This window comes from Myxine glutinosa, chromosome 1, assembly GCF_964187855.1.
Source record: "Myxine glutinosa chromosome 1, kmMyxGlut1.1, whole genome shotgun sequence".
NCBI lineage: Eukaryota > Metazoa > Chordata > Myxini > Myxiniformes > Myxinidae > Myxine > Myxine glutinosa.
Genome location: NC_136261.1, coordinates 341,212,498 through 341,230,094, shown reverse-complemented (window position 1 = coordinate 341,230,094; position 17,597 = coordinate 341,212,498). Strand labels below are relative to the sequence as shown.

Here is a 17,597-nt window from a genome sequence, read left to right as displayed (position 1 = left end):
CAATGGGTGAAGAACATTTCATAAGCGATACTGTATCTCGCCACGTGGAAGAATGGTCGAAGCCTACCTGGCGTCGGTTCACCGCGTGATCGAGTCGGTGCACCACGTCGCGCTTTAACTTGCTCCTCACGTCGGCACAATATATATACTTTTTTTTACACGAAAGTACACAGAATCGAGGACGGTTGACACAAAGAAGCGAGCAAAAACAGTCATACCTGTGTCAAGGACACCTGGGGGAAGGGAGGACAATTGCACAGTCGCGAATTGTTCTCGTCTCAAAGTTGCAGGGGACACTTTCTCCAGTGGCCGACGTCGGTATTTTTGACTCGAGGGCTCACCGTGTGTCACAGCAAGTGCGAACAAAGAATTTGGGTAAGAGAAAGGAGATAAGCTTTAATATAACGACAGAAAGAACTTGAACCTGCCCACCCGAAGGCGTGTCTGCCAATCATTAGGACAGTTCATCAATTATTTATTAATGCGTTGCTCAAAGTTTAGGCAAGTTCTGCTTCGGTTAACAAACAAACAACCTAACATTTTGAATGGGTCGCTCACAAAAAGAGGAGTACCACCAATAAAGACTATACTTTCTAAGGCGAGAAACCCGATGAAGTCCACCGATCGATACTGCAGTGAATCGGAGCCCCATGTTGACGGTTCATTCGGACTTCTTGCGCCACGTGGACGATCCTCGAGCATCTCGAGCGACCTGGGTCTGGGAGGGTCGGATGCAATCGCAATTCTTCGGTCCGAAATAATGATCTTGAGAAGTGAACTTTTGCTGCTAATTCAGCAGTCACGAGGCCACAATCATGGTCCGGTCGCCATTCCGACTCAGGCAGTCGGGGCAGGAATTCGGAAGTTGTTCATGGTGGTGGCGATAGCTCGCCTACTCTTCGCGAAGGACACCGTGGGATCTTTAACGCTCACCAACTAACTCCGGCAGAAGGGATACCCGTTTAACGCCCATCCGGAGGATGGCACACGCATTGCTGAATCACCCTGTCTGTGAAACCTTAACAGCAAGATGGCAGTTTGTAGCTGGGTCAGGATTCAATCCCAGGATGGACAGCTCAGAGCAAAGTGTGCAAGACTCCTAGGTCGACCATCTAGCCCTTGCTGCCATTATCATTTTGAATGGTTGCATGCTGATGAGAATGCAGGTAAAGACAAAGCAGGGGGTGGTTCATGGTTAATGGCCTCTGGAAATTCCGTAGAACTTGTTACAGATTCCTTATTAAATGCAAGAGATGGACCACCTACCCATCTGATGATCGGCTCCTAAGAACTACCTGTAACCTACTCTATGTACAGGGCGTTGGTCATACCGAATTAGTTTCTTTGCATGGGTTATAGTGGGTGGTTTGCCATTGCCTTCCCAGCATTGTTTATCTGTGTTCTATCCTTTAAATGCTGAGCATCAAGCATTTTTAAATGTCTTTGATATGACTTGGCTGGGGTTGGAACCACTGAGCTGGCAGAATCAAAGCAGACGCTCGAACCGTTTCACCACCGTGTCTCATCGGTTCATCACCGGGTCTAATCGGCACGTTTGCCACCGGGTCTAATCGTGTTCGCCACCGGGTCTAATCGTGTTCACCACCGGGTCTAATCGTGTTCGCCACCGGGTCTAATCGTGTTCGCCACCGGGTCTAATCGTGTTCGCCACCGGGTCTAATCGTGTTCGCCACCGGGTCTAATCGTGTTCGCCACCGGGTCTAATCGTGTTCGCCACCGGGTCTAATCGTGTTCGCCACCGGGTCTAATCGTGTTCGCCACCGGGTCTAATCGTGTTCGCCACCGGGTCTAATCGTGTTCGCGACCGGGTCTAATCGTGTTCGCCCCGGGTCTAATCGTGTTCGCCACCGGGTCTAATCGTGTTCGCCACCGGGTCTAATAGTGTTCGCCACCGGGTCTAATCGTGTCCGCCACCGGGTCTAATCGTGTTCGCCACCGGGTCTAATCGTGTTCGCCACCGGGTCTAATCGTGTTCGCCACCGGGTCTAATCGTCTTCGCCACCGGGTCTCGTCGCATTTGCCAACTAATCGAGTTGCGTTCAGCGTCGGGTCTCATCGCATTCGCCAACTAATCGAATTGCGTTCGCCAACGGGTCTCATCGCATTCGCCAACTAATCGAGTTGCGTTTGGCACAGGGTCTCGTCACATTCGCCAACGGGTCTCGTCACATTCGCCAACGGGTTTCGTCGCATTCATCAACTAATCGAGTTGCGTTCGGTACCAGGTCTCATCTGCAAATGGCTCTCATTGCATTCGCCAACTAATCGAGTTGCGTTCGGCACCGGCTCTCGTCGCATTCGCCAACTAGTCGAGTTGCGTTCGGCACCGGGTCTCGTCGCGTTGCCAACGGGTCTCGTCGCGTTCACCAACGGGTCTAATCACGTTCAGCACCGGGTCTCATAGCATTTGCCAACGGGTCTCCTCGCATTCGGCACTGGGTGTCGTCGCGTTCACAAACAGGTCTCGTCGCATTCGCCAACGGGTCTCCTCGTGTTCGGCACTGGGTCTCGTCGCGTTCGCCAACGGGTCTCGTCGCGTTCGCCAATGGGTCTCCTCGCATTCGCCAACGGGTCTCTTCGCGTTCGCCAACAGGTCTCATCGCATTCGCCAATGGTTCTCGTCGCATTCACCAACTAGTCGAGTTGCATTCGGCACCGGCTCTCGTCACGTTCGGTACCGGGTCTCGTCACATTCGGCACCAGGTCTCGTCGCATTCGCCAACGGCTCTCGTCACGTTCGGTACCGGGTCACGTCACGTTCGGCACCAGGTCTCGTCGCATTCGCCAACGGATCTCGTCACGTTCGGTACCAGGTCTCGTCACGTTCCATACCGGGTCTCGTCACGTTCGATACCGGGTCTCGTCACGTTCGGTACTGGGTCTTGTCACGTTCGGCACGAGGTCTCGTCGCATTCGCCAACGGATCTCGTCACGTTCGGTACCAGGTCTCGTCGCGTTTGGCACCGGGTCTCGTCGCATTCACCAATGGGTCAAGTCACGTTCGACACCGGGTCTCATCACCTTTGGCACCGGGTCTCGTCGCATTCGCCAATGGGTCTCGTCACATTCGCCAATGGTTTGAGTTGCGTTCGGCACTGGGTCTCGTCGCATTCGCCAACGGGTGGGGTCGCGTTCGCCAATGGATCTCGTCGCGTTTGGCACCAGGTCTTGTCGCATACGCCAACGGGTCTCGTCACGTTCGGCACTGGGTCTCGTCACGTTCAGTATCGGGTCTCGTCACGTTCGGTACCGGGTCTCGTCACGTTTGGTACCGGGTCTCGTCACGTTCGGTACCGGGTCTCGTCATGTTAGGCACCAGGTCTCGTCGCATTCGCCAACGGCTCTCGTCACGTTAGGTACCGGGTCTCGTCACGTTCGGCACCAGGTCTTGTCGTATTCGCCAACGGATCTTGTCACGCTCGGCACTGGGTCTCGTCACGTTCCGTACCGGGTCTCATCACGTTCGGCACTGGGTCTCATTGCGTTCGGCACTGGGTCTCGTCGCATTCGCCAATGGGTCGAGTCGCGTTCAGCACCGGGTCTCGTCGCATTCCGCAATGGGTCGAGTCACGTTCGGCACTGGGTCTTGTCACGTTCGGCACCGGGTCTCGTCGCATTCGGCACCGGGTCTTGTCACGTTCGGCATCGGGTCTCGTCGAATTCGCCAATGGGTCTCGTCGCATTCGGCACCGGGTCTCATCGCATTCGCTAATGGGTTGAGTCGCATTCGGCGCTGGGTCTCGTCACCGGTTCTCGTCGCGTTCGGCACCGGGTCTCGTCACATTCGGCACCGGTTCTCGTCGCGTTCGGCACCGGGTCTCGTCGCGTTCGGCACCGGGTCTCGTCGCATTCAGCACTGGGTCTCGTCGCGTTTGGCACCGGTTCTCGTCGCGTTCGGCACCGGGTCTCGTCGTGTTCGGCACCGGGTCTCGTCACATTCAGCACTGGGTCTCGTCGCGTTTGGCACCGGGTCTCGTCGCGTTCGGCACCGGGTCTCGTCGCGTTCGGCACCGGGTCTCGTCGCGTTCGGCACCGGGTCTCATCGCATTCGCCAATGGGTCGAGTAACATTCGGCACTGGGTCTCGTCGCGTTTGGCACCCGGTCTCGTCGCATTCGCCAATGGTTCGAGTCGCGTTCGGCACTGGGTCTCGTCGCGTTCGCCAATGGGTCTCGTCGCGTTCAGCACCGGGTCTTGTCGCATTCGCCAACGGGTCTCGTGGCATTCGGCACTGGGTCCGTCACGTTTGGCACCGGGTCTCATCGCGTTAGCCAATGGGTCTCGTCGCGTTCGCCAATGGGTCTCGTCGCGTTCGCCAATGGGTCTCGTCGCATTCAGCACCGGGTCTTGTCGCATTCGCCAACGGGTCTCGTGGCATTCGGCACTGGGTCCGTCACGTTTGGCACCGGGTCTCATCGCGTTAGCCAATGGGTCTCGTCGCGTTCAGCACCGGGTCTCGTCGCGTTCAGCACCGGGTCTCTTCCCATTTGGCACCAGGTCGAGTCGCATTCGCCACCAGGTCTCGCTATGAACTACACTACACTTTTAAATAATAATGCTGATGGCTTTCCACCAAAAATCCCAGAAATATCAAATTTATTGAGCTCTATCGATATTCATGTATTGCAAAATCATGGATGGGGGTAAATTGTGTGTGTTCCGTTAGCAAGCCAATCATGCTGCATCAACCACTTTGCGAGCCACTCGCCTCGCCGCTCGGAAAACGGAGCAAGTGATTATTGAGGTGCTTCGTTATGGAAGCCAAAATTAGCTTCAAAAGCATACGACAGTCTACAACCCATGAAATATTCAGAGGCATACCCATGTTATGTATACAGTACTCAATCTTTAATAACAAATGTCAGTGTGTGTGTGTGTGTGTGTGTGTGTGTGTGTGTGTGTGTGTCTCCTCTATAAATCCAAAACCATGAAACCTTGCAGTCCAAAACTTTGCATGCATACGTGGGGAACTCGAAGGAAGTGCGTGAATAAAAACGGGGTATTTGGGTAAATTTAAACCCCTTTTTGAAGATAATTAATAGGGTTATCATTTTAAAAAAGGCTTACCCTTGGTCAGCCTACTTTCAACTCACATGAGTCTTCAGCCGCCATTTTGTTTCAGCCTGCTCAAAAATGCCTTGCCTTGGAACCATGATGTATAGGTATCCCCCACTTAACGAAGGGGTTATGTACTTTTATAACCTTTCGTTAGGCAAACCATCATGCGGGAGCTCATTTTCCATTATTCCTAATGAGAAAATTACACTTCTTTTTCCTAACCGTAATGTTTCGATCTAAAAGCAAAGGCAAATTCTTGGTATAACGATAGTTTTAGTTGCAAGTGACATTATAATATTATAATTTACCTCATAATAAAGACAGTAACACAATAATCTTCGTATAATTCACCAAATGTCCGTCTGTCCGTTCCCAGGTACCGCAAAAACGGCTGAACCGATCGTAACAAAATTTGGGGTGGGTAATCCTGGGACCCCCTGGAGTAAAATAGGCTATATTGTTTTTCCAATTTCTGCTTTGGTCTCCAGCATTTTCAGGTTTGGACTCCCGCCTAACGTTATTGTCCTGTGTACCGCAAAAACGGCTGCACCAATCGCAACGATACACCCCCATGCCTGTGGGATTCCCACAGGTGACCCCACTAGTAAAGTTAATTTAGATGTAGCACTTACCAAAACAATCTCGAGTCCAATTTTCTATACGGGAAGGTGGTGGCAGTGGAGGTGGTGGCGGTGGAGATGGTGGAGGAGATGGTTATTTTGAACCCTTTCATTTAAAAAAGTTAATTATTTGGAAGCCATCTGAAAAGTTACTCCCCCATTGAAAAGTTCATCACCCCATTGAAAAGTTAGTTGGTGGAAAACGTATTGCACTCATCATCACCACAGAAGTGACATTGCACAATCACCATGACTGACTCCTTCATTGTAGCAAACCTTCATTAAGAGGATACCTGTACCCGAGGGTGGTCCAAAAATTTGAAGATTCGATTTTCATTTCTCCACAAGCCTGCCCCTATTCCTGTTGAAGAAAGTAGTTTGTGGTGAAAATTTGCGCTTGATTGGACAATATTTAGAGGTTGCTCAAAATGTTGACAAATTTTAATGAATAATAAGATACAGAATTTTTAGCATCATACATCAATTCATAGATAATTATCTATTTTCCATTACTCAAATTCTTTATTATTGTTGGCTTGCATTTGTCTTCAATGGTATGACCAAGAGATTGTGCAAAAGCACTGGCCACAAACAGAGCACGCCGATCTGAGAGATTTACTCTGTCCAGAGTTGCCACGATTGCTGGAGTGACACCTTGATGGGAGCCTTTTTCACCTGTTTGGCAGAAGATGGACTTTGGAGTTTGAATTCATTGTCCCCCGAATCGGAGCTTTCAATCTCAGACTCATCATCAACCACAGCCGATGTTGATGGAACAGATTGCATTGCTCTTAGAGTCTCAGCAGCATGTTTCTTCTTTCTTTTATCTTCATTCTCAAGCCAGATAAGCTTTCTGTTCTCCTTCACTGCCAGAGTGTTGTCCACAGATCCCATACGCGAACTTGAGGGATCCTCACGCTGCATGATAAGGAATGCTTTGTCTTCTTCATTCGTCATTTTCTCAAGCGCATCATTTGGTGAGATATCGAAGAGGGATTGCAGATCATCTTTGAACATCTGCCCCTTCACTCTATAGTTTTCGAAAGTCTTGGTTCTATTTTTCTTTACCAATTTGTAGGCATCATACATCTTCAAATGTTGGCGCTCACAGGAATCTACTCTGCACTGGAATTCGTGCTTTCTCCCAGTATGCACACACAGCTTGTACACTAAGTTTGGCACTTTCACAAACTGTATGGTGTTCTTGTATGTGATGGTACACCATTTTCTGCAATGTGTGTCCTTTGGTTGGTAGTCCCCCACATATGATTTCCTTTTCAGACTTGCCCAGCAACCAAACTGTGGAAGAGCTGCGAGTTTCTGCCATCTGAAAAAAACAGGATAAATTAAAAATGTTATTTTTTGAGCAACCTCTAAATAAGCTCGAATTGACCTCATGTTTGGTTCATATGATCTTTATAAACATAGGAACAAGGGCAGCCTTGTGGAGCATGGATGTTTAATAGTATTAAATATTACATATATCTGTGGACCACCCTACTGTATCCTCATGGACTAATTAAAGTATATAATCAAAATCTCTCTTCGGATTTGAGGATCGGAGCTCATGGACTAAATAAGTGGCAAAATCTGGAGTGAAACCTGGAAATTTTAAGAAATTAGTGATTGTTATAACTCAGCCTATTTAATTTAAGAAAGGCTGTGCTCCCCCCCCCCACTTCTCCATATTTACACAAGAAAATGTGAAATTTCCAAAGCAATAAACTTAAACGTTTTCTATTGTTCGGGCGGCCAATTATATGATGACAAAAGATGAAGGAATGTGCCGAAAGTGTAATTTCATTGAGTGCAACAAAAAGAATTAACCAGAGGGATTTCTGCAAAAGCTCCTGCAGCTGGGTTTTCAAAATGTTAGGAAAGTTAAGAAATCTTGAATGTTGGGAAGGCAAAATCAATTAAATTAAAGATCGAATTAAAATAACGATTAACATAACGGGACAATTACAATGAGAAAAGCAACAGTACAAATTAATTACGAGTTCAAAAGAGAATTGGAAAATATTGCGATAATATTTTAATTAATTTACTCTGAAAAATATCCCCTCAATTTTTGAGGGGCCGCTCTACCCCTCCCCCACACCACCTCCCTCATCCCCTCTTCTCTCTCTTTCTCTCACACCACCTTCCTCACACCCCTCCCTCCCAGAGTGCATGGCGACACGTGGTGAGGCGTCGCTCTCCCCCTCTCGCTCCCCCACCCCTACTCTCTCTTCACCTTTCTTAGTATTCCCATCAGTGAAGCGACGGGTGGTATTTGTTAGTCTATACTGTAACTAGAGCTTCCAGGGAAGCAGAACTCAACTGAACTGACTACACAACTTTCAAGTAGGTCAGTTGTCTGTACTAGATTTGACTTAAATGAAAAGCCAACAACCTTGTGTAATAATTTGAAGGTCCTTGTATCCTTATACTTGTCCTTGTTTTACAATTGATACAATGTTACACTTTGCAACAATGTTGCAGAAATATAGTTGTGTAGATAAAAGGAAACGGGTGTAATTCGCTTTCAAAGTCACCCACCCCCACATCTTGTCCCAGTGAACATGCCCACAAAACGTCGCAAGTGCATATTTAAGTGACGTCAGAAGAAATTGCGGGGAATCCTTGTCATGAAAGTTATAGGGAAAATGTATATGGACATTTCATATACATGCTAATCATTGAGAAAAATGTTACCTGACTGCCAGAAACTACGGCTGCAAACGTGATGATGCATCTTTAAGCTTTGCAACAATATTGCAGAAATAGAATTGAGTAGGAGTAAATGTTTCATGATATTTATACATGTCAAATGAATACAAAATATATAACAACAATTTATAATTTATATTCAAAATGAAGGGGTGCAAGAAACATTGAAAAAGTGTTGAAATGTCATGACAATAATACATGCATTGTAAGAATTTGACATTCGGCTCCCCCACAATGTTAATTCTGGGTACTTTCATACACATATACAGATGCTTTAGAGCTGAAATAAGTGTTTTTTGTTAGATGAATACATCAAGCTGATCTGTTGCCTTGTTTTTTTTTTTTTTACAATTCTTCACCCTAAGAATAGTGTGTCAGTGTCACACATCACTGTCAGTGTCAGTGTCAGTCATAGTGTCATGTCATAGTGTCAAACAAGGTTTAATGGGTAATGGTCAGGAAAATATCTGGATCATGATACACGTACATGTAATTTCAAGGTATCCTTCTGTGTCTATGTATTTTCATATACATATAATCATGATCTGAGCGAGTCAGAAATCAATTCATCTCTTCATCTATCTATAATTCCAGTAATCTCTGTATGTCTGTATGTCTGTGACCGCTGTTTCTCGACAACCACGGGTCCGATATACTTTAAACTTGCCAGGTATATTGCTGGGGACCCGAGGATGTGCCTTTTCAAGGTTTCATATTAATCGGAGAAGTAGTTACCGAGCTATGTCCAAAAAACGATTCAACCAATCAGAGAGCAGCGAGCTATCACGTGTGCCGAACGTGGAGGACACACTCTGCCTCGGATGGCACATTTGAGAGCGTATTCATTTATTTCACGTTGGCAAACTATGTTGCCGTTAAACTATGTTTTAAAACTAATTAAAACTAATTTGCGATTCATTCGCTTTCCTGCGCGTTTGTGCACGCGATGGCGATTTCTTTACCAAACTCCGCAAGCCGTTCGCTTTGGACCAAACCATTTCATGTAAATAGAGGGGGGGGGGGGGATTGTCACCGTACTCGCAAGCCGTTCGCTTTGGACCAAACCATTTCATGTAAATAGAGGGGGGGGATTGTCACCGTACTCGCAAGCCGTTCGCTTTGGACCAAACCATTTCATGTAAATAGAGGGGGGGGATATAATTTTAGATATATATATAGTACGGGCATGCCCTAGTATATACAAAATCATGATCTGAAAACACAGTAGGAATAACTTCACCTCTGGCCTGTCTAACATTTGTGAAGATGTGATCAATCATGGATCCACTTGAATGTGTTCTCTTTGTGACGATCTGTTTCGTCCTGAATGTTTCATTCGTGAAAGTCAGATAATCAACTTGTTTGGTCGTGTAATCGTCACTACTGTCCTTCCATAAATGAATGTTGAAGTCTCCAAGAATGATCAAATCTCCATCGGCTTGAAACACTGGCAGTAGCTTATCTGTCAGGTCCTTTCGCAGTTTTTGGAAATTACAAGTTGGACTGCTGTACAGTACTGCAACATCAGTCAGTGATTCTTGTCCTCTTACAGACACCTTCAAGAATTCAAAGTCTTTGTCAGTGTACCTCACTACATCTGATACATCAATATCTGTTTTGACATACATCACTAATCCTCTATGGGGTCTTGCATCACCAACAGCAGTTCCATCTTTCCTGTACATTTCATATCCTGGAATTTGAAATCTTGCCATGTTGTCTCTTTCAAGCAACCATGTTTCAGCAAGGCATAAGATATCTAATGATGCCAAATTTGGATCACACTGCACATCTTCAATATGCTTACATGGAGATCGCACATTCAAAAAGCCAACTGTGAATGAGTTCAAACCGTTATAAACTGGTTCATATGACAATTTCATCTGTGCTGCATTCCGCATTCTCACCATTTCTGCCTGTACTTTTTTAGACACTGAGATTGCTTTCTCGTTCAAATTCAGCACAAAGAGATCGGACAATTTTCTCACTCTGCTTAGGGCAACATAATGCATATGTGGTTGTCTTTTCGAAGCACTGATCATATCAACTACAACTTTGTCAAGTGTGGAACCTTGTGATTTGTGCACAGTTTTGGCTGCTGAGGGAGCTAATGGAAATTGTATCCTGGTCACAGTTTCCCCCCCTGTAGAAGGATGGTCTGCTTGTATCAAATATGGGTGTCCATGTCCTACTGATATCTCTCTGGAAGAAATGCTGATATTTGGTTCTTTGTTCTTGGCCAATATTGGAGTCTTCAAATTCTACCCATATTATACTTGGTCGAGATGTGCTTTCCTGTCTGTAGTCAACATGTTTCAATATGCATGGAGTGCCATTGTTCAAACCATCTTTCGTTGAGATGTTAACAGTAAAATCATATGTCAGTCCAATGGCAAAGTCTATCTTTGTTGCAAGACCACCTCTTTTCTGACTTTCTTTTCCATCTCTTTCATACGAATGCATGACTTCAATGAATTTTCTTTTCACTGCAGCTGAACCATCACCTGCTACTTGATCATTGCAAAGAACAGTACATTTTTGTTGACTGTTTGAATGGTCAAATATCTTTGAATTGAATGTATTCACATCAGCATTCTTGTAAAACAAATGAATGGCACTCTGTGGATAGTCAGGCTGCTTAACATCAGTTTTTCTTTGTTTGAGGCATAGACTCCTTTAGAGAAGGACTGGAACGTCCCATGCTTGGGGTTTGTAACTTGAGTCTGAAGGATTAACTTAAGTCCTGGGCTAAAATGACTTCTAGAAGGGCTAGAGACACGATCTCGGGGTCAAAATAGGGGTTTTTGAGGACGGCGAGTTCAATAGCGACATTTTCAACACCACCTGGGGTCATCTTCAAGGTCAAAAGGTTATATATCAAGGTCAAATTAGTGAATATTGGCAATTTTTGCCCGTTTTTTGTGTCTAACTCATAAACGGTTAGAGATGGCTGATTATAATAAGAGGCAAGTTTGTAGAGCTGTCCAAATTTAATATATATTGTCCATGGACTCCTTTAGAGAAGGACTGGAACGTCCCATGCTCGGGGTTTGTAACTTGAGTCTGAAGGATTAACTTAAGTCCTGGGCTAAAATGACTTCTAGAAGGGCTAGAGACACGATCTCGGGGTCAAAATAGGGGTTTTTGAGGACGGCGAGTTCAATAGCGACATTTTCAACACCACCTGGGGTCATCTTCAAGGTCAAAAGGTTATATTTCAAGGTCAAATTAGTGAATATTGGCAATTTTTGCCCGTTTTTTGTGTCTAACTCATAAACGGTTAGAGATGGCTGATTATAATAAGAGGCAAGTTTGTAGAGCTGTCCAATTTTAATATATATTGTCATATATCGTATTACACAAACATACAAACATACAGCAAATACACATTCGAATAATAACAATGCACCGTTTTTCAATAATATTTTGTAAAAAATGTCTATTACAACTATGTCTATGTCTATCACTAGTTGGAGAGCTATCGCTAGTTGGAGAGCTTTTCCTGCCTCCTGAGGCATTCCACAGCCTTTTCTTTGTCACTGACATTGAGGACATGAGCTTTCAATAGAATGTTAGCTAAAGTAGTACATGCTGCATTATTACTAGCTAAAGGTGCATCTACAAAGGATAACAGCTCAGCAAAATGAAAGCGGCAACGCATTTTAGTCATGCCATGCAAATTATAGGCATTATGTACAAAGAAGACGGTTGACATAGTCGGCACACTCAGTCCACCTCTATTCAAATTATCTAGGAACTCAGATGACAACTCGTTACCATCTTCATCATTCATGATCTCCTCCATACTGGTGCTATCACCATATTTATGAACAAGGTATCTGGCCAAATAAACAATTTTATGCTTAAGGGCATCATCAGACCTCAAGAGTTCCTGAGTGTCATGAGGAGTGATCTCGTCAATGAGTTCACTTCGCTCATCTGGATTTATGGAAGTACCACAATTCTTGTCGCAAACAAGCACATGAGAACTAGATTCTGGCATAATGTCATGCTTAACGAGTGTCTGCAAATTTGCAATTTTAGCTGCAGCCATAATGTCAACTACGTCAATGTAGAAGTTTCCACTGCATCTTTGCCTGGCTTGGCCAAAAAACTTTTCCAAGGCTTCATCCGCGAATATAGCAGGAAGAACGTAGTCAAAGTCTTTCTCTGCCAGAAGCAATTTGGCAGCATCCACATTATTACGTGTGGACACAGTGAAGGCTTCAGCAGTTTGCCGAGTTAGCTTCAGCTTACGACCACCACCTCCTTGCCATGCGCAGGTAGATATAATTTGGCAGGCCTCCTCCAGCCTAGTGAAACTTGTACAGTCTGCTGTCCAAGGCTGTCTGGATTCGTCGCGCAGATGGATAGCTGAGAAACGGTCTTTCACATTCATCATCTTGAACCACTCACTCATTGTCTGGGTGAGAATGATGGTGCCTTCGCTGATGCCCAGTGAATCCTTGAAGGTCTTTAAGGCAGCGACAGTCTTGTCATTGAACACCTGACATACCAAGGGTACGCTCTGGCGTTGAAGGTGCTTGGGGAAAACAGCGGTGTGCGTCAGCTTGGTTAAGCGAATAGGAGTAGCTCGGTCGATCTCATAAAGCTTCCGAATATCACTCCAGTAAGCTTTGTACTCATTGCCATGTACGACAAATGAGTGTCTGGCCATCAACAGTAATCCAGTTGTTGCGAACATTTTTGAAGATGTGCACTGAGTCGTACACTAAGAACATAGATTGCTCTTGAATCGATAGCACTTGACAACTTCCCGGTCCTCCAAGTTTTGAATAAACACTGCGATTGGTATTGCAATTGTCACATATCAAAGAAATCACAGTACCGCCAGCACCAACTACAGCTGAGGCAGCTTCGATGAGGAGTTCCTTCAGCTGATCGGCAGTTAGTTTTTTGCAGGGCAAAACGCGTAGAATATAGCATGGACCACCAACATGGCAGGCAACTTCAACAACCATAGCATGTGAAGCAAGAATTTCATGGTCACCCCCCGCTGCAGCATTTTGAGCGTATCCTAGAACATGCCCTCCAGAAAATCGCAATGTCTCGACCAGCTTTACCTCGTCAAACATGAAATTGACCAAACGCTGCTGCGGCTTAAGCTGGTCAAACAACGTTTTGAGGTTGGAGTCCTGCAGACTACTAGAAAGCACCTGTTTTACCTTTTTTGTTGATGGTAGAATGATTAAGCCGGATCGACGAATCATTTTGTATGCACTGGGTGATATGTTGTGAAGCTGCATTGCGAAAATCATAGTATCGGTATCAAATCGGCGACCATCAGGAGGTATGAACACATGCCGCAGCTGCGACAGAAGGAAGGTTAAATGAGGAAGCTCGTGTGCCTCAGTCATCTTGCAGAGCTGGCTTATTACGTGCTGAAGAATTTCCTGGCTTGTGTACTCATAGGTGTTTACCTGGTCAGTTATGGATCTAATCTGGGACCGTTTTGAGAGCAAGCTGTTCTTTTGCAAAGGAAAAAGTCGTTTGGGCACCTCAATGCCATCTTTCTCAACTCTATTCAAGAATAGGAATCCAAAAGGTGAGCTGACTTGTTGGAAATGAAAGAACTGCCTGACAGTTTGTCCAGTAGCATCAGTTATTGATAGGTACAGGTTTTTCTGGTCTTTTATGACGTTAAAGCCAGGAAAATAGGAGCTGATTTTGGCGCAGAAGTGGTCGAAATCTTGGATCTTGTCTGCAGCCTCAGCAGCTGCATGCACCTTCTTAGTTCTTGATTCTGATGTAAGAAGATGATGTTGGGCGTGGGGCTGAAGTAACCTGCTTCAAAACTGATTTTGGTAATCCAGGAAATATTGATGGGGGTTCTTTGGGTCACTTGCCACCCTTAACTGACACCCATTTACAATTGAAATGTGTCTCACAAATATATATCTCCTTCAAGCGCATCAAGCTTTCTTTCTCATTCGGCATTGCCAATATCCATCTCTCCTCAGGATCTTTTGGGAAGGATAGGACCTTTACATAAGGCGTCCCATCATAGTTTCCTTTACAGCCAAAGCAGCTGCAACGACGTGGCATCTTGTCATGAAAGCAGGAAACAAAACAAAGATCCTGTGAGATCACCAGCTGGACAGTTTCTGAAAGAGAAGAGAAACATATTATTTTGCTGATTTCCGATATTAAATGTGAAATATCACAATTAATTTTAAAATAAATAATAATTAATACACAAATCCAAAAAATTAAAAACAAAATTGTTTAAAAATAAAGTTGCCAAATGGAAAAAAATAATGTATATTCAAATCATTTTTTCGAGGGAAACTAATCGATATATATAAAACAGTTTGTGTGTGTGTGTGTAATGTTACCGATAGACTCCTAAACGGAGAGGCTCACGAACTTGATATTTGGCACAAACATGGCCATTGAGCCTGGTACGAACATGGTCGACCTAAAAATGTATTTCATAATATTTTTAAACCATATTTTTACCTCAGCGCATTTCAGCGAGGAATATTATGACCGGAATGGCAGAGCAGCGCGCTGATTCGCTCAGAGCGATCACGTGATGTTCCAACTTTGCCGCCATAATCTTAGTTATGCGTTCGCACGTAATTCAGTTTTTTCACATTTCAGCAAGGAACATTGCCATTCACACCACATAGGTTTTTTTTTCTTTCATTTTTAGATTCATATTTTTAGCCATAATGTAGCGAACGTAGCGTAACGTAGCGTAGCTAACGTAGCGTTAGCATAACGTAGTGATCCTTGCTCAGGATCTTCGTCAGGTTCGCGAGCGAGTTAGCCAAAACGTAAAAGTGAAAATATATCGAATTTTTTATTCATATTTACCTCAGCGCATTTCAGCGAGGAAAATTATACACGGAATCTCAGCTAGTCGCAGAGCAGCGCGCTGATTCGCTCAGAGCGATCACGTGATGTTCCAACTTTGCCGCCATAATCTCACAGTTATGCGTTCGCACGTAATTCAGTTTTTTCACATTTCAGCGAGGAACATTGCCATTCACACCACATAGGTTTTTTTTCACTTTCATCTGATATTTGTGATTTATTTCAAACAAACTGTATTTCCCATCTACACGGCGATGTATTCCTATTAACGTTATGTAAATTACATAAATTGTGTGGATTACATCATTTGTGGATGTGATCAATTGCCAGTAACCATCTATATCCCTCCCCTCCTCCCCCTCCCTCCCTTTCCCCCCTCCCCTTTCCCCCCTACCCCTTCCTTTCCCCCCTACCCCTTCCCCATCCCCCATGCTCCTCCCTTTCCCCCCTACCCCTTCCTTTCTGCCCTACCCCTTCCCACCCCCTCCCTTTCCCCCATGCCCCTCCCTTCCCCCCTACCCCTTCCTTTCCGCCCTACCCCTTCCCCACCCCTCCCCCCACTCCTTCACCCCTCCCCCCCTTCTCCCCTCCCCCCTCTCCTCCCCTCCCCCCCGTTCCCTCCTCCCACCCCCTTCCCCATCCCCCCCTCTTCTCCCCTCTCCCCCTCCCCATCCCCTTTTCCCCTCTCCCACTCCCCCTCTTCTCCCCTCCCCCCCGTTCCCCTCCCCTCCCCCCTCCCCCGCCCGGCAATGCCGGGTACTTCTGCTAGAAGTCTGTTATAATGCAGACTATTATATTTTATTTATTTATTTATTATTTTATTACATAAATTACATGTCATATGTCAATTTCATTCCAATCCATCCAATAGTAAAGTGCTGTGGTATTTGCATAGAAAACGAGGCATTCGTAGAAAACGAGATAGAAAATGGGAACTCAGACTCAAGTTACAAACCCCGAGGTCATGACGTTCCAGTCCTTCTCTAAAGGAGTCTATGGTTGGAGGGCATGAATGTCATCTGCTGTTTGTTGTCCTTCACGGAGTCTATTTAGTAGGTCTGAAAACATTGTGTCATCTCTCTGTCTCATGATCTGGGTAAGCTCATGCATAGTAAAGTATTCCCTCCACAAGTTTGTTGCGAGAACTTTCGCACCTTCCTTTGAAGATTCAAAGCTCCATCCATCCATTAGTGGCTGAAGCTGATACAGATCTGCAACAAGTATCAAATGGACACCACCAAATGGAAGAACATTTTGTTTTATTGCTTTGAGTCTTTTGTCCAACGTAATGAATTCATTTGTACCAACCATGGATAACTCATCAATTATAACAACCCTCAGATCTCTGTATCTTGCCTGAAGCATTGACCTCTTCTCTGTGCTCAGATTAGCATTTGCATCATATCCTCGACTTGCAGGGAAACAGAATGCAGAATGCAGTGTTGATCCATTGATGAGATATGCAGCCTTTCCAGTTTGTGCACATTAATAGAACTCTGTAAGACTCTGGATCTTCACCAGCTTCTCTACACAATATCCTTGAAAGGCCCTCAAGCAAAGCCTTAATAACAACCGATTTCCCCACACCTGCTCCTCCTGTGAGAAAAACATGCAATGGTTCCTCTGCAGGCTTGTTTTTCACCCAGTCCAAGACATGAAGAAAAAAATCTCTCTGTTTCACATTCAGTGTTCTGATCATTTTGTAAAATTCCACATCTTGCATGCCATGTGATGTTATTGTGGCATCCGGTCTTTGTGCACCAACACCCAAATCTACTCCCAAGTCATAATTTCTGTGATGTTCGGGCCTGTCAGGATCAAAGTATATAAATTTCTCAGCTTCTTTACTTCCTTCACCTTCTCTTTCAACCTGCTCAACTTGCGGAGCAACTTCATCATGCTCAATTTCTTCTTCTGCAAGCTGCAATGCCTCATCTATTTCCTTTGCAAAGTGCTCGTACTTGGCCAATTTTTCATTGATAGTGCATTTCATTGTTTTGACTTTACTTGCATGTTTCATTGCCAGACCTTGTCACCATTACGGTGACGTTTGTATTCGTATAAGTTTCATTTTGAAACCTCATCACCATTCCGGCGAAATTTGAATCGTGCTTCACAATTCTGGTGACATTTGAATCGTTTGCCACCATTTCGGTGACATTGATATCCCTCTGATCTACGAATGCAGTTGAAGCAGTGATCCCACTGTTCAGCTGATTCCATGATGCAGTAGCGATACCACAAGATCCCACAATATTGCTCTGATCTCCAAATGGTGCAGCACGAGAGCCAGCGCTTTCACTGTGCTCTTGCTGATTTGTCAATCCAGAGCCAATATCATGCACTC

General features: G+C 45.2%; 2 protein-coding genes and 1 long non-coding RNA gene across 6 annotated transcripts in view; 1 reads left to right on the top strand and 2 right to left on the bottom strand.

Moving 5' to 3' along the window:
* The window catches only part of LOC137412771 (neutral amino acid transporter 9), a 195,871-nt gene extending 195,434 nt beyond the window's left edge, over positions 1 to 437 (bottom strand). Inside the window, exon 1 of one of the 4 annotated variants that reach the window (XM_068098106.2) lies at positions 68 to 437. The gene's annotated coding sequence lies outside the window, so the exon portion shown is untranslated. The remainder of the gene's footprint in view (positions 1 to 67) is intronic. The other 3 variants (XM_068098093.2, XM_068098114.2, XM_068098122.2) reach the window with 3 other exon arrangements.
* Positions 1 to 17,597, top strand: part of LOC144889486 (uncharacterized) — a 497,490-nt gene that overhangs the window by 372,860 nt on the left and 107,033 nt on the right. The gene's annotated exons all lie outside the window — the stretch shown is intronic.
* On the bottom strand, positions 11,385 to 15,579 carry LOC144889485 (uncharacterized). Its single transcript, XM_078769831.1, has 2 exons — positions 11,752 to 15,579; positions 11,385 to 11,412 (listed from the first exon to the last, which is right to left on the bottom strand). The coding sequence occupies exon 1, from the start codon at positions 13,113 to 13,115 to the stop codon at positions 11,895 to 11,897; it is 1,221 nt and encodes a 406-aa protein (XP_078625957.1). The 5' UTR covers positions 13,116 to 15,579; the 3' UTR covers positions 11,385 to 11,412; positions 11,752 to 11,894.

Excerpts from the sequence above, each read along its gene's own strand:
- LOC144889485 (XM_078769831.1), bottom strand. The coding sequence starts at position 13,115 with ATGTTCGCAACAACTGGATTACTGTTGATGGCCAGACACTCATTTGTC.